This window comes from Opisthocomus hoazin, chromosome 4, assembly GCF_030867145.1.
Source record: "Opisthocomus hoazin isolate bOpiHoa1 chromosome 4, bOpiHoa1.hap1, whole genome shotgun sequence".
NCBI classification, from domain to species: domain Eukaryota; kingdom Metazoa; phylum Chordata; class Aves; order Opisthocomiformes; family Opisthocomidae; genus Opisthocomus; species Opisthocomus hoazin.
Window position 1 is genome coordinate 66,515,926 of NC_134417.1, and position 17,444 is coordinate 66,533,369.

The window sequence follows — 17,444 nt, forward strand, 5'->3', positions numbered from 1 at the left end:
GCCTGGTCCCCAGGGAATGGGTTGGGTTTAAGCTGACTTAGTATTGACAGTTCGCAGGGACGCGTTTGTGAACAAACATACCACAGGCTTCAAAAATAACTCGGGCAGGTTTTTCTAAACCTGCTAAAAATATGAAACCCGACAAACCGCTCTGCATCTTTCCGAGGAGGGGACAGCCTGCTGGGGAGTGTCCCTGCTCCACGGCGCAGGCGCGTGGCGTCCTGCTTACACTGAGCTCCAGCGCACGCATGGCAGAGGGACGAGGGGGAACCGTCCCACCTTGCTGTTTAAACTGCTGTGAAATTCAGACTCTGGTTTTGGTTGGAATATTTGCCATTTTTGCATAAGCTAGAAGACGATTTCCAGCGATGGTGATCATTTGTAAGTCATTTAATGGTTGAGGATACAGAAATCTCAAGATATTGGTGTTTTAAGTGTCTCTGGAGAGCTTTAAACACAGCAAACACCCCAGGAGCAGCCTGGGACGAGGCCATGTGCGGCAGGGCAATGCCACTTTCTGTGCGGTGGGCGGTGGAGAGCTCAGGCTGTGAGCAAGGGCTTTGATCCTTGCTGCTGAAATCAAGGGAAGCTCTGCTCTTCCCTGCATCGAGCACAGGACAGTTTTCTCTTCCACACCCACATCATGGTCCTCTCCTCCCTCCTAAACCTCCATTCAGCCTTTCCCTTCTTAGCCCATGTCGCCTGCCTGCGCGTGCCGCTTGCCTGCTTCCTCGCTGCTCGGGTTTGCTCCTTCGCACCCGTCTGGCCGGGATGTGCTCTCCAGCTCAGTCGGAGCAGCCAGGTTCTGTCCTGCACTTCGCAGAGAGCTCGCTTGCGATGGCCCCAGAGCAGAGCCAGCGCTGTTTTCTATCTGGTTCCATGCACTGAGCAGGCACGGCAGCGTCCCGGTAGTGCTAGAGCGTGGTGTGCGCTTCGTGCTCTCCCTTCCGTTCCCTGGGGGGCTGTAGGCGAAAGGGCCTGGAGGAGACACTTTCTCTTTGCTGGAAATAAAGGGTAGTTTTGTATTTATTTCCCTGCCAGGCAGATCATGAGGAACAACTTGTCATGGGGGCTCTTTTGGAAAGCCAGTGAGGTAGAGCTGTTTGTTTAGCAGCAGGAAAGTCAATCAGACCAACAAAAACTATTGGTGATTCCTGGGAGGGAAGCAACGAGGGCCGGGCAGAAACTCCACCGCACGGCAGTCACGACCAGCAGACAGGGAGTAAACGCCGCGGCTTCTGGTTGGGGTCTCTTCCATCTGCTACAGCTGCGTGTCACAGCCCTTTCATGTTGTTGCTCTGTCCGTACAGCCTGGTCACTTCTGTGGACAGAATCACAGAATGGTAGGGGTTGGAAGGGACCTCTGTGGGACAGCTGCATCTTCTCCTTGTTCCCTCTGTATGCTGCTGAACCCCCGCTCAAAAAAAAGCAGGAGAGAAAAAATATATAAAAAAAAAAAGAGGGACTTTTTGGTCATACTCATTTGCGCACAGCAGCAAATGCTGAAGGTCTTCTGAGGCTGCTCTTAAAACCATTTTACAGGCTATTAATGCCATGAAGTAGGGAGAGCTTGGAAGGTGAACGTGCAGCCTGTGTTCCCCCCCCCCCCCCCCCGCCCCGAGTCTGAAAACTGAGCGGTAATGTGGAAAAAGTGGAAGCAAATTTGCCAGCCGCTGCCACAGCACTGGCTGCGGTGAACGGGGGAGAAGAGCCCATCGGCTGAGCACCACTGTGTGTGCTCGTGCTGTGTCCCCGTGCGTCCAGGTGTGGGGTCGCCATCGGGAGCTGAGGGCTGCATCCGCCCGTGACCCCGTGACGCGCCAATGGCCGCAGCGTGCCCCGCCGAGCCCCTCCGCACCGAAGCGGCTTTGCCCACAGGGACAAACCATACATGTGCTTTTTGAAAGGAGAACAGGGAGAAGCTGGGGGAAAAAAGAAGGACCCAGAGACGACGGCTAAACCACTGCTTTCCAGGTGTCCCGCCGGGCTGCTCATTCGTCTCTCAGCTGTGGGAGCTGCACTGGCTCTTTGGGCCAGGGCCCGGGAGCAGCTGAACATGGCTCCCACACGTGTGGCTCCGGTCCCGCGCAGCTGCCAGGCCGACGGCAGAGGTGTCGGTGCTGCGGGGCGAGCGCGTGCTGGGCAGACCCCGCGTACCACAGCCTGGCAGGCAGGACATGTCCACAGGCACCGGGACGTATCTTCAGGTCCCACCATGAAGAAGAAACTAGCCCAGGCGCTCTTGCTGGGGGTTATTTCTAACACCCAGCAGGACAAGGGAAACCCAGCTTCTCCCGAGGATTCTTTTTCTTAGCCATCCCTGGCTTCTTGCAGTGCAGCAACTTCCCGGTGGGGCTGGGTATGACCATGGCTCTGAAGAGCAGCAGCTGAAACCTTCCTCAGCGTCGCTGCCCAAAGACAAGCCACGGTTCCCTGCAAACTTAACGTACGAAAACTTTGTTGCTGCCTGTCAGTGCCTCTCGCTGTAAGGGCTCATCTGCTTGCCCAGGCGCGCCTGAGCCACTGTTAACCCCACGTGTCCAGGCTGGGCTCTGGCTCAGCACAATGTCGTGAGGTGGCCATCACTGGCAGCCTCACCACTAAGGGTCGGCAGTCACCGGCGTCCCTGGGGGCTGCTGCACGCAGTGAGATCAGTCTGCACACAGTTTCTTTGCTCAAGCCACAGGAGTGTGTTGTGAAGGAGAGAATTCCCGTGTCCTCTAGCCCAGCCCGTCTCAAGACAGCTTGAGGAGCCTTTCCTATTCCTTTTCTCATACTGCGTACAGCAGCACAGTGCTGCTCCACGTGCCAGGGATGGAGGGAAAAATAAAAATTAGTGTCTGCTCGTGTAAAATTTGCAGCAGGATCTGATGCGTGCAGGTCCGTCAATGGCCAGTCCCCGTAGCCAAAGGTATCCATTCACATAGCAGCCGCATGAGCCTTCTGCGAGTCAGGGCAGTGTCATGTGCCCAGCGCCTCGCCAGTGACCGGTGACAAACACGCTGAGCGCTGCTGGCAAGGAAAGATTAACCACACTGCGACAGACCGGGCTCAATACGCTTTATTGGCAAGACCAGTGTCATACTCGGGAACCACAACCCCTTGTCAGTCTGTTAGCGTTAACTTGCATGACAAGTATCAGTGACCAACTGTATTTGAAATATAGTTAAAGTGCCTAGAAATAATAGGCATCTCAGAAGGAAAGGAAACTCATTCCATCCACTCAAGCCAACCTTTACAGATCTTACATGTTAAGCACAACTGATGTACTCTAATTGTTACGTGGACTTTAATGTAACCTCTACAGCAGCACACGGACAATGCAGTTCTCTCATTATGCACATGCTTTAGGATCGTTTATTTTAATGCTTTCAAATAAATATGTTCCATGCAGCACACCGCAATAAATAAGGAGCAGCAACTTTCATATAGTACATCCATTCATAATGTAAGTCACCATGTGAAACACCACATCTGAAGTCTTTGGCCCAGTCCCATACAGTGAAGCACACCACATCTGCACATAATCATATCTGGCTTCATATGGATTTAATAGGACTATGCCAGAAGGGCAATGCGAGCACAAGTTTAACCAGGGGTTCCTAGCTATTAAATACAGCTACTAAGTAGTTAAAAGGCAACAACTAAACCCATAAAGGGTTGATTTGTCTTTTCTTTCTTACTTTTCAGACAGAAATATAAAGTATGAAAATGCTCTGGATATTTTCAGCCCCGTGTAAAGCAGCGTGATTAATACGGAATGCTCTGAGCAATACTGGCACGTACGCTGGCATCAACAGCCACAGCAAGCCTGGCTCTGACACCGAACACGGGCGCACTCGGCAGGGGAAGCTGCTGTTCCGGTGACGGCGGGCACTGCTCCGTCTCTTGCCCTAGGCCGACAGCTCCACCGCCCCCTCCTCTTCGCTGTCTGCCCTGTTGGCGCGGATTTCCACCAGGGTCCGGGCGAAGCGGCTCCACTCGTCGTTGTGCGGAACAGCCAGCTGCGGGAGAAACCCACAGGGAATTAAGAGACCGTGTGGGGAGGCCGGTTATCTCCCGGGCACCTCCGATGGCCATCGGTGCGGCTGCGCACGGCAAAGGACCGAGGCACCGGCGTCACCAACCCGCCGTCGGTCGGTCACGCTGTAAAGTGCTGCAGAGTTCCCAGAACAGATCTGGCAGCTTCCTATTCAGTACCAGCCAGAAGGAGCCTTTACAGTCAGTGGCAGACAAAAAAACCAGAACAACTTTATCTGCTTGATTTTAAGGCAAAATTTTTTGCTGGAGTGTTGTCTCAAAATCTACCCCTTGGTTAAAATATTTCAGATTTTCCAAACGAAGGCAAGGCCTTGATCTCTCCAAGTATACGCGCATATGTTTAACTTCAGACACGTGAGCTGACCACCTGAAGTCAGCGAGGCTGTGCCCAAGTGTAATCGCTTGCAGGACCCAGGCCAATGTGCCCAAGGTAACAGGGCCTTCACAACACTGTACTCAAACTGTTTTCCCGAAGTTCACTGAAGCTCTTAATAGTAAAATAAATTGTGTTATTTTAGTTACCCTCCTCTATGTTAAAGAATTCACAATTACAAGAAATGCATCATCATGGAAATGTTGCACCAACTGGATACTGCATTACTGGTCTGATTTTTTTATATCATCATACAAGGCCATTTCCATTTAAGACCATTGATGTTTCTAAGGAAGAGCTCTTGAACACTCGGCTTCAGGAGGAGCGCGTAATCTGAATAGCTCAACTTCCAGACAGAACGCTTTAGTGCTATTGCAAAATAATTCTGCAGTCATTTCCAGCTGGATCCAACACTGCCATTTCTGGAAGATAATGCAAACTGGGATTGAGATAATGGAAAAAAACCCCACTTTGTTTTCATGAACTCAAATTCCACAAAACAGCAACAAGCATCCAGAAGAAACATGCACATTTTTACTGCCCTCTTGAAGCCCAGTGATCATGTCCTGAATATAACATGAAAAAATAACTGCTTCAAGAGATTATGCAGTGCTTGGTACTGAAGAAGACAACTGTTTGGAAACTACGGGGCGTGTAATAAACTGCTGTTCACCTTGGCAAACGATGCTGTTAGACCAGAGAATGAGTACGACCTTCGCTGCTCCAGTTTGTGCTACCCAATATTCAATCTGTACTGACTTCCTTCTTTTAAAACACCACCAAAACTGCCATGCAGATGGCTGGCTAACTCCGTCCATTTGGCACCAGCAGATTATGGGTGCACACCAGGCTGTATGCAACGCTGTACTGGCACACAGTCCAATTACTCTCCCCTCCTGGCATCCCCACAGTGACAGACATGACCGGAGACTAAGAAAAGGACCTACTACAGGGACAAGCAAGCCCAGCTGGGGAAAGAGCTGGTCCGTGCGCCCAACGTTAACCACGTGTGAAAGCTCCTCGGACACTGCTGCAGGCTCCGTGTCAGGAGCTTGCAATACTGGATCTAAATACCTTCTCCCTATCTCACTGGCACTGATGAGTGTTTCAACTGTTTTGTATCTAGCTTTGCCTCTACATCCAATGTTTTGGGAAAAACCATGGCGTGTGTTCTAAAGCTTCCCACGTATAGCGCATATCTCAGTAACTCAGTTACACTATGAGGGGCTGCTGTACAACAAGTTTGGGTTTTTTGCCTGTCGGTGCACTCTCCAGGTTTTCCCTTCTTTGTTTGCCACTTTTTGCATTTTTCTCCTTTACTTTTCCCAGGAACGGAGCCCAGAGCTACAGGAGTAACTCCTGTGAGACAGCTGCCTCTCACGCTCACACGCACGGATGTGGATCTGTTATGGTCTTCATCTGAAAGACAGCGCTGTTCAAAAACCTTCAGCAGAAGGAAATGCGACACCGGAACGGAGATGGGCGCACCAACACACAAGTACCCGTAGCACAGGTCTGGTCACAGCCACACACCTATACTAGCTCCTGTATAGCAATCTCCCTGCCACTATTGCTTGTGTCCTGAAAGAATTTATTTCTTGTGATGTGTACGGCACTGTCATTTATCAAACTCTTGAATGAAAACATGAAATGACTCTCACTTATTTCAAGTAGTAAAATCATTACAGTGGAACAATATCCTAGACAAAGGACTTATTGAATTTAATAAAGCCTCATTTCTTCTTGTATTTTAAAGTCCTAAACAGCATTACATTGTATTAATAGGCTGAAGAAGACAATATGTCATTCTCAAGAAAAAAAAAATGAAATCTATTTATGACATTCAGATCACTTAATTTCCTTTACTCCACAGCATGGCCACAGACAAATAAAACCAAAGCCGAGCCTATTAAAACAACTTGGTATCTCAAACTTGAAGAGCTTCCCCACAAACGTATGCATTACACGCATTACTGTTAGCTGACTGTGTTAGCAAGACCTGGGCCGTTTTTAATGGCTCGGCTCACAAAACAATTAATGATTGAAGTGAATACCTTTAGCACAGAGATGAAAACATTCAGCGCCCACACGCAATCTAATTACTTACAACTTTGTCTTATTTTACCTTATTTAATCTCACGCACTGCATCATGCTTGGAATAAGGGGCCAATCCTGCTAATAGACTGTTAGTAGAATAAACCTCTCTAATATCAATTCCTCAGGGATGCAGAGGGAAACCTTGGCAATAATGAAGTCAAAGTAAAAATTTACTTTTATTCCCCCCCCCCTTTCTTTCTGTGAAGGCCCTAACACTGAACCACAATAGTGATACAAACCACAAATAAAACCAAAAGTATCCACAAGCTTCCATTCAAACTCTTGCCTGGATTAATGCTCCCATTCCAGTCATTTTCCATTCAAGTTCCTTCAGCTGGGCACACTGACACCCACAAGTGTTGGAGGCCTGGGTCTCTCTGTGGAATCTCCTCTTCTCCGCACAAGGTTTTTGGTAAACACCAGGGCAGGGGTGGAAGAAATGAGGAGATACTTCATAGAGGAAGGGCAGAGGTTTAGAGCTATCTGGGTGTTCCTCACTCATTTGGTGTTTTTGCCATTTTTCCATCCACTTCCAGTTACCACAAAGCAGCATGGTTTGAGTCCCAGCAGTCATGATGTCAACGCAGGGTAGAAATGTTCACCAAAGCATAATAACTTAATGTAATAACTTATATTAACATTTGGGTCAGAGGGTTATTTGAATGAATTGACACTAAAGTATGGAGCAGAACAAGAAAATAAATGCTATTAAATGTTGTCCTTTGATCCCTTTGCAATGGAAGGTAAGTGCTACCCGCACCTAATTAATTGACTGTATTACTCACACTGCTTTAACTTAAACACTATGGTACATTTAGGCTGCATCAGATAGTAATTCTAATGAGGAGAAACAGTATTATCAAAGCAAGGTGGTGACTAGCCAAACTTTGTCTGTCAAGGTGTTGGATGAGGGGTACTTTTGTCTTCTGTCTGGCTTTTAAAATATCAAAAGAGTTCAGGCTGCAAGCCTACCAACCTGCAACTGCGACTACCAAATAAACCTGCTTCCCCTCGTGAAGTTACAGCTGGTTACAGGAGTGGGAGTTTAGTATAGGAGAACACCTTCTCAAGATGTTAGGATGGTGACCCATTTTTAAATTGGGTGAAGCTATTTAACTCGGGACAACTGGGGTTTCTCATTTCTCAAAAAACCCCAAAGTTTTCTTTGTATCACTATCAACTTTTTAGGTCTCCTCCCACAGTTCACTTTAATAAAATACTCTTCCAAAAGCGCTCAATATCTATGAGTATCTGTAAGTGCTTCCCAAAGATCAATGACGTATAACAAATAACAAAGACATGTAACATACTAAATACTTGACTCATTCAAGATTTTATCATTTAAACTCGTTCACAAACTGTTTTTCTTGCTGATATTAAAAAACTGATTTACGTCAGAATTAATTTTTCCACCACCTCCATTACTATGACTACAGATAAGCAGATTTTGGCTAAGCAAAGCCAGCCCTCAGGCACGCTCCTCCTGGCTGGAGGGTGCAGCACAAGCAGCGGGGCTGGAACAGGAAAGCCCCCCCAGGCAGCACCTCCCAACCAGCCGCCTTCCCGCCCCCACGTCAAGCGAGCTGGGCTGAGCCCCCGACCGAGACTGGGTGCTGGGCTGAGCCCCCCGACCGAGACTGGGTGCTGGGCTGAGCCCCCCGACCGAGACTGGCTGCGTGCTGCGCACGAGGGCTGACAGCAGCACCCACAATTAGTAGCAAGCACTGGAGAGGTGGACTGGTAATTTCAGCAAGCCTAGGGGTGGCCTCCAAACAGCAACACTAAATAGATCTCTGCCTATTCCTGCAAGGCGTTACAGTTACCAGTTTATCTTACTACAAATAAATAACATTATACCTACGTGGATCTTCCCCAGCTTGTGCTTCCCCAGTCTCCCATACGCACACATACCAAGGGAAGGCTACTCTTGACTGGACAGAACAGAATACAAAGGGCCTAAAAAGTGAGATGATGGGATGCAACAGCAAAAGGGTTGTAAATTAGGAGCTGAGATGTCCCTGTCCTCTTGTTCTTCTTCCCATCTGCTAGAGGTGGCTGGTTCCTGGCCAGCCAGAAGCCCCTTGTCTCTAGTATCATTCTCACCCACTTCTTTTTGGGGTGATTATGTGCTGAACTGCACTTTCAAGACTGGAGAGGATCTAAACAACATCTAGATTTGGAAAGAAGGGATTTGTCTAGCTGGGCCACATAGGTCAACAGTAGGTCCTGCTGTTCATTTTGCAGAGTCATGGGGTTACTGCAGACTTTGAAGCAACAAGGTCTGTAAAGTTTAAAGGAAAGATTGTTCCAACTTGTGCCTGTTCTCCACTGTAGATAAAGGACAGAATGACCAGACCCAAGGGAAATGACCGCCAGGGTCTTCCTGACAAGCACCTGGCTTTGCCTTGCCAATGTCTCACAATTCTATGTGGTTTGTGCAGTGCACGACAAAACCATAGCTCACAATGCCACCACAGAGCCCATGGATTTTTGAACATTCTGAAGCTTCTCTGCGTTTCCTGGGTGATCACTCTAGCCAGGCACTTCACTTACCTGTTAGCTCTCCAGCCCTGTAGCACAAACACGTGCCCACCTCGACGCTCGTACTGACCAAGGAGATGGTTTATGTGCATCTGGGAAGGGAGCAACAGAGCCCTCTCCCCCTTGGCTTGCCAGGCCAGCCAGGCGCAGGTGCCAGCATCAGTGTGAGCCTCACAGGCATCAGCCTGCTCCATCTTCTCGCCAAGGCAGAGATTTCCTCTGCGTGCAGAGCTTCCCATCCACACACCAGAGATCTTACAAACACAAACTGTATTTCACGTGTTTTTCCAGAAACTGCACTAGTAGCAACTCCACTGAACACCACCACTCTGAGAACTGTAAGACAGAACTCAGGAAAAGGAGATGTTCTCAGCGGACAACTCTCGGTGCTGCCATGTGTGTCAGCTAGTGCTGGGCTCCTCAAGGAAGCAGAAAAGCCACAGAAAAACAGTGCCTGAAGACACAAATCAGCACGAATTTGATTTCATTTTCAGATCGTTTAACACCTTCTAGTAACACGTGCTCTTTTAAGTTAGATCTATTAAAAAAAAAAAAAAAAAAAAGGAAAAGGAATGATTTTGAGGAAAAAAACCAGCTTTGAATGTGCCTTTTAAAGGAATCTATCCAGACGGTTGAAATAAGATATTACAACATATTTCAAGATTTTCATATATTCCCCTCCTATCCATCTTTTTTATGGCTGAGAGTGTTTCAGCTCAGTTTGTCTAAATCTCTGTATAGTTTCAGTTTCCCTGAAAAACCACTTTCCAGCAAATGAATTATTCATTGAGGATATTTCACTTTATTCCTGGCTCCCTGCCTCCCCTGGAGCCTGTAAATCTTTCGGATGGGAGTGGACAAACTCTTCCTGCCTTCATCGCTTCGTGCTCTTGTCCAGCACAGCTCTCCTCTGAGGGCTGGGGATTCTCCTGGGAAGGAGATAAAATGCCATTTCAGCAGCAGCAGCAGCCGCCTCCGCTTTGGACGAACCAGTGTCCCATAGGGTCAAAGGGAGCACAGTCGTCCTTGTTCAACCTCCTGCGTCTCCTTTTAACGACTGCACCTCATGGGTCAATCCACCTGTCACTGAGACACCGGTTCATAACCTGCAATGCTGATCGCTGGTGAAAGTACCGTGCAATCCCAATCACCACATTAATAACCACATTTTTTTTCATCTTCACCTAGAGTTCAGACACCTCAAAGAAAAATGGCCGTGGGAAGAACTTCCTCAGCATTGTCTCTGACTGAGGGGTTGTTCTGAAGGGGCGAATTTTTCCAACCAGAACAGTCTATAATCGCTTCTAACACACACGTCCCGTGGACACAGGTGTAAAAGGAGAATCTGAAAATGAACCGTTACACCACGACTTGGAACGATCTGCTAGAGTATGTGGTCTGCAGCCGGCCTGCGCAACCGTATTGCCACACACTGTTTCCAATTAGACGTTTGCAGACGAGCCTGCATGGTGGTCCAAGACACACTCTAAGGGTGACAGCGGTTCCCGAGTCAGAACTCTGTGACCCATTCGAACACATTTCGTGGAAGTACAATGCTTCCTTATTTTTAGATATAGAAAACTTTGTTCTGATCTAAGTCGATGGGTTTCTATAGCTGGTCACCATGCTCCTAGAGATCAGAAACTTTCTGATTAACAAGTATCTTTCATTAGTTGCATTTGGGTTGTTGCCGTTTGGAGGCAAAGGCTGATCTTAATTTAGACAATCCTGTTTTCTTGTCTCCGCTTCAACACTGCCGTATTTGCAAAAAAAATCTCATATCCAGCAGGGAAAACAAAAACTATATGAAAATCAATGTTCCTATCATCTCTAAAATACTCTGTTGCTATTATAACCTTTGAGAAGGGCAAGTTAAACACTCTTTGAAGAGATAGCTAATTAAAGCTTAGAAAATATTCAGATTAATTTGAGTTTGTGGAAAACAGCAAGTCTGGTAAACTAACTTTAATGACTAAAATCGCAGACTTCACACTAAGTTGTTTGTGTATGTGGTTTATCACCATTTTTATACTCTTTCAATTTAATAGCATCATCAAATAAATGGAGCTTCAGGCGAGTATCATTTTAGCTATTTTCTCTAAGCAGAATTTTTGTCAACTTACATTGTCCATATCACCCTCTAAAATTAAGTGCTGTATTGAAAAGAAATCTGCTGCAAATGCTTCATGCAATGGATTAACATCTGAATGCAGTTATGACATTGTAGGTAAAAATATTTTTAACGATGATAAAATATAACTACTTCAGCTTGATGTTTTCTAAAAAGTAGAACAGAAAATCGGCCTCATTTTCCAGATAAAAGAGAGCACTTGCAGAATGAGGATCGTAATACTTACAAATGAAAACCAAGAATTATAGTTCCGCTTTAAGCAACTGATCCTATCTTCTGGAGTTCACCAGATGTTTTATCACTATCACTGAGGTGAAAACAGATACGTAAATGTAAATATTAAATATCTTGACACGTACACATAAAGCAGGCAGGCATGTACCTATTCTGGCCCTGGTCTTGCCCCCCAGACTCAATTACAGACCGCCTTTGACATTTTTCTCAACCTATATGGATTTTTTTTTTCCCTGAAAAAGCCTGTATTTTTCCAGGCAACACCCTATGCCACACACATGGATGGAAACAAAGTGGGAGGTAATATGCAACGAAATGGCCACCAAAGTAACCAAGAGCACCCTTTTCACATAACTATAGTACCACTGTATTTAACTCTTGGGAGAGCCGAGCATCACTGTTAACAATGGATGAAACCACTGGCAGGAACTCAAACCCCACATACTGCATGCAGATGATTTTAATAAGACACAGTGTTTAGACCACAAAGGATACACTCCAGAGTAGCTCTATATATATTTGTTTACTTAATTGAAGGGGTGGAATACCATAGGCAGCCTAAATACTGCATTTATTCTATGCACAGCAGTCAGTCTAGTGTCACAGACACAGTATACGCCACCCTTCTATGAAGTTAATTACTTAGCCCTCATGTAGATTAATGTCTGTTGTGATTTATTTCTTTGCAATTCACCAGCAGGGTCTGATTTAACTAGCACTGCCATAGTAAAAAGAAGACAAAATATTAGCTTATATGACAAAAAAAGCGCTTAATCTCAAACAGAAACTGAATCCATTTTCAGCAAACTTTGACTTTTTCTCCTAAGGAGAACAGTAGCTGCTGAATTGTTACATAGTTGATGGCAAATTGTGTTTTGAATACCAAGCAAACAATGGTGTTACTTTAATGATTTATACGTGATGTGCAAAGATGCACTGTATAAAGAGCCTACATAGGAACTCAAGCATTTGAATGCCCATTAATTCTTTTCTAAACTCAGTCCTCTGTCTGCAGCAGTCCTCTTGATGCCAGTCTAGCAGGAGAACAACTAAAATGTAGTCTGTAAATTATACATACATGACACACAAATGCATGTCAACAGAACATTAAGACTACAGACTGTAACATTTCAAAGGTAGGAAATGTCACAGTTAAGGATAACTCCCTCAATTTGAGCACGTTATTCATTCTGCGTTATGATACTGTCTTTAATCTCTAAAAAAAAGGAAGAAACAACAAAACCTGTGCTGGAAGCAAACACCAATTATGGAAAACTTCAGCCTGAAGGATTAAAACTTGATAGGGCATTTTCTTTTTGGAAAAGAAAACAAGGAAGTTGAAAGTATCTTTAATTGTAGACAACACTACAGTTCCACCTATAATATCAGAGTTGGCTCTGGCTCTCCTGAAATAACCAGAAAGAATGACATCCAGACTATTAAACAGATGATGCTTCCCTCAATTAATGTATCAAAATGCTGCACTTGATATCGACTACAGAGGATAAAATACTCAGTAATTACCACTTGAAAGAGATGACTGAAAGTTGAAATTTAGAGTACTTTTGTTGCCTTACATCACTTCTTATTTTTAAAATACAAATGTTAAGCTATAAGCTTATAGCCTGTTCTTAAGCACAGCAGAATGCTTTCACCACTCGTGGGGATCCTCTCCTACAGATCTCCTCAAGTGATACTTTCAATGGCAGAGACTATTGGCCTGTTTAATTCCTTGGAGTTAAATTAAAATTTAATTTGAAAGAGATATAATTTATCAGCTACAGGAGCAGAAAGAGCACCTGCCACGCTTCAGAAAACCCAACACTTTTGCTTCAAAAGAGGTGGTGCCCTAAGCAGCAAAGCTCTTGCAGTTCCTACCTTTCCACCACTTCTGTAATGCCATCAATTTACAGGTTGATTAAGAAAAACAGTGAGGCACGCTGCCTGCCATGGGGATCTCAGTCCTGCTTTGATTGCCATTTCTCAAAGTCATTGAAAACTCCTGTAATTTTTTGCATGAGTTTCAGGACATTTAATGCTTGGAGCTAAGGGATCAGGAGAATTCCTCCTCAATCAAATTATGTTATCAGTTCTCATCATTGTACTAGAAAGCCTAAAAATATCAAATGGATCAAAACCAAAATGTAAGGAGCCTTCAACCTATTGTTCTTTCCAATATCTACTTTTTTTTTTTTTCCTGGCAACTACACTGATTAGAAGAACTGCCCCATCATTTTTACTTGAAATACTAGAGCTTCAGCCTGTGTGGTAGCTGGCCTGGCAAAGCCGCCTCCCTGGAAGTTCAGCTGTGATGGACTGTTGCCTCAGGGAAGAAATAAATCATGGTGTCTTCAACTCAGCTTACTTCCTTTCCAAACCTAGTCGGCCATGTCCACGCCATGATTCATGCCAGGAAATCTGGCAGAACAGGAACTGTAAAGGACATTTGCCACAGCTTTCTGGCTCCCAGTTGCAAACGGACTCTCACCAGAAGTGGCTTACGAACTGCTCAGAGATTCTGGTCTGCAGGAGGGTTGCTGCCTTCCCTGAGATTCTTCACACATTCCGTTATTTGCAAAAGCTCATCCATGAAATAGCAGGGGGTTTTGTTTTGTTGGTTTCTTTTTTTCATTTCAGACCTAGTCTTTTCCATCACTCTAGGCACTGAAGAATATATTTCATGTTTAAATTAAACACTGAATATGGAATTTTAGCCATTGAAAAGGATGTATTAAGGCGCAGAGTTATCCTCAAGTTGATATTTTAGGTTTAACTGTTACTTTCCAAGTCACGAATTAAATATTTTTTCATGTTCAAAATACAGACCATTTTGCAAACCATAAAAAAAATCTGAAAACATAGTTAAGGATCCTCAGAATGAAAGCTGCTACTGGATGTGACAGGTTGAAACCACAGAAGCATCATGAAGAAAATTAATTATACAAAGCAGCTCTTGTGCAGAATTGTTTTAACACTACAGTGATAACACATGAATTTCAATGAAATTTGCAAACTGCGGCACACAAATTGAGCTTAAGCTATATTTTGCATTTGGTACTTTTCCCCTTCCATAGCCTCTGCTAAAGCTATGAACGTTTTTCAGTAACACTTCTTTCTACATCAGAAAGGGGGTAAAAACTTTCAGAGAAAATATCACCCAACAGACTAACTAGATATCTGAAGTACATATTCTGTGACATTATTAACATGCATGGACTTCAGCTCTGTTCCCCACCAGTGTTCCAGGACGCAAGGTCAGGATGTAATAGACTAGAAGATGATTCGTGTCGAGTGCACATATTGTGCAACTGTGGAAACTAGCATAATGTGAAATAACAAAACTACATAAGGCATGGAACAATAGACAGGATATCTGTGGGTTTGAGATTGGGCTAATACAGAAGTCCAGTGCGGTTTAAGACTGGGCTAACTATATCGCTTATGCAAGATGAGCGGGCAGCGGCGGGGAGGCTGCAGCAGCGCACCAAAAAAGGACATTTAGAGGACACCGAGGAAGAAGAGACTCTTCATCCCGAAGACCACCAGAGGAACTATAAAGACCACCAACATCATAAGACGCATGCATCAATAAATGATGCCACATAAGCACAGAGAATCGAAAGAAGGAGGAGACTTCGTGGAAACGAACAGCTCGGAGAGAATATAAAGACCGCTGGTGCCATTAGAAGGTGTGCGTGTTGGTGGAGCAGTGACTCCCTGTGCACCCAGCGCTGTTCGGTTGCTTTTTATTGCCTTAAATATTAATAAAGAAAAAGGTAATGCAAATGACATGTTGTCATTTATAACAAGGATGAGGCAGACCAGCTGAAGCACTCGCTCAGCTTCCATTGCCTCACCTACAGCTACCATGGAAAGCCTGGACCTGGACTCTCTTTTCCGCTAAGCCCCTTGAAAGGTTTTCAGGAGAAGCAGTAACTGAGGAGCTAGTAGTTAGGCCACCGGTAGTGCCAATGTGCTAAACATACAGTGGACAGACTGGTACGTCCGATCTGAAGCCTGTCTTTCTCCTTTCTCTCCCGCCCTTTACAGTGTTTCCCAGCTCAGCAGGAGATTACCGACAGGAAGATTGTCACACACAGCTCTCCCTTCTCCCCCTCCTGCAGCCTTCACTGTGCAGAAAGGGAATGATCTCTTACAGCTTCTCTTCTGCCGCTCTCATCGCTTCGTTGTCTGAGTGCCTTCTAATCGCGCATTAAGCTACATGATTAACTCCTGTCACATGTGGCTTGTTCTCTCTGATCCTCTCTGCAGGGGGAGGATCTGGGCCTTTGCAAGGGAAAAGGAAACATACGTTGGCTTTAAAAGTAGTGGGCAAATGAATACAAAGGACCGGAGCCAGATTTTTGTTGGTTGGTTGACTGGTTTTTGTAAGCCTTTTATTTCATATGATGAGGAGTTGAGGAATTCTTATAAAAAATATTTGTATCATATTGGAAACTCATGTCTTTTTACCTCATGAAATTCTCCAGGGAGCTAATAAGCTATCTCTGGAGAGCTATTGAAACATTTCATCGTAAGCAACTGGAAGGTAAGGATAAAGAATCAACTGAATTTCTAGGATGACTCCATTTCTGTCTATTTTCACTACTACCCATTTAATTCCACTGTCTAATCAAACAAATGAGAGAAAGGGTATCTTAGTTAAAAATCTGGTACTTCCTCCTCTAGTTTTAACAGGTGATATTCTGGTAGTAAAATGAAAGAGGAATTTCATGTTCATTTCTACATTTGGCGCAACAGAAGAAACCGTGTGGTTACCAAGAACAAGTGTACGTCATGGCATAGGCAGGAGAGTGACCCTGTATGCCAGGTGCGACCCACTGCTGTACCACACACCAGCACATCACAAAATCCTGTTGACTGGCTCCACTTCAGGAGCCTGTTTGTCCCACTGTCCCTACCCGCTCTGGAACTTCAGCCTTCTGATAGTTAAAAATATTTTTCTAATTTTTGACTGAAATGAATACATGGCCAGCTTGCAGCCGCGTGCGCTGGTGGCAGCATGTCCTCAGCTTCCCTAGTTCTCTCTCTCTGGTCCCAAGCACTCCTAGCTCTGTAGGGTACAGGAATCATCTACGTTGCCACCAGGCTCAGACTTCCTTGGTTAGTCATGCCAAAGTCTTCAGCCTCTTTCTACATGCTGCTCTCCTCTCCCAGGAGCCCAGATCCACATCTCCCTGACACATTTCAAGCAGCCTTTTAAAAAATACACATTTTTAAACAAGAAAGGAAATGATTTTGAGGTCATCCTTTAAATAACATCATTTTTATGAAGCTGCTTTGTAACCCAGAAGGCCATGGTACAGGTGACTGAGAAGGGCAGAGGCAGCGATGCCACATGATGTGCAAGAGGTGGCAGGGAAAGGGAAGCTCAAGGCCCTGGACTGGCACTGGAGATGATAAACAGCTCAAACCCTCACCAACCAGCCTTGGCTAAGTCAGATTAGTCAGATCATGGCTCCGTTTTCCCTCTGAAAAGTGCTTCCCTAATGAAGATTGTTATTAGGAACACAAGCCTCCATTCCAGCTTATTTAAGTACCAAAGCAGACTGAAAGAACAAGGTAGCTCATATCCTTTTCCATTTCTTATCAGACTCGTACGACTGTACCGACAAGTACACAGCCGTGAACAGGAGTATGCAGAGGTACTCAGGGGGCATCAATGTGTGCCTTTCTATGCCTGGATGCAGCCAAGCCTCGTTTTAAACTGTAAAAGGATATAAATGCTTGGTTTTAACTTATCAACATAACAACATTATTTTTCTACAGGAGAATAAACCAGTGCTTACATAAAGACCTCAAAGCATGCACAGTAACCTAAAGTAATGAATATTGTAATGAGAAACACAAGTATTTAGGGTGATAATGACTGGACTTTGCTCTACTTAGATCGGCTCACCCCCTATGGAGGCTACCAAAGCTTAAAGATTTTATCACCCTAGTAATCAGCAATGGGTAATGGCCTTCATAAAACACAGTAATTAAATTGACTGATTTCAAACTAG

General features: G+C 45.1%; 1 protein-coding gene across 5 annotated transcripts in view; it reads right to left on the bottom strand.

The window, feature by feature from the left end:
* Window positions 1-3,043: 3,043 nt before the first annotated feature.
* The window catches only part of DYNC1I1 (dynein cytoplasmic 1 intermediate chain 1), a 199,695-nt gene continuing 185,294 nt past the window's right edge, over window positions 3,044-17,444 (bottom strand). For all 5 annotated transcript variants that reach the window (XM_075419308.1, XM_075419310.1, XM_075419312.1 and 2 more), the window contains one exon: window positions 3,044-4,004. In XM_075419308.1, coding sequence (XP_075275423.1) covers window positions 3,894-4,004 — 111 coding nt within the window. In that variant the 3' untranslated portion in view covers window positions 3,044-3,893. The remainder of the gene's footprint in view (window positions 4,005-17,444) is intronic.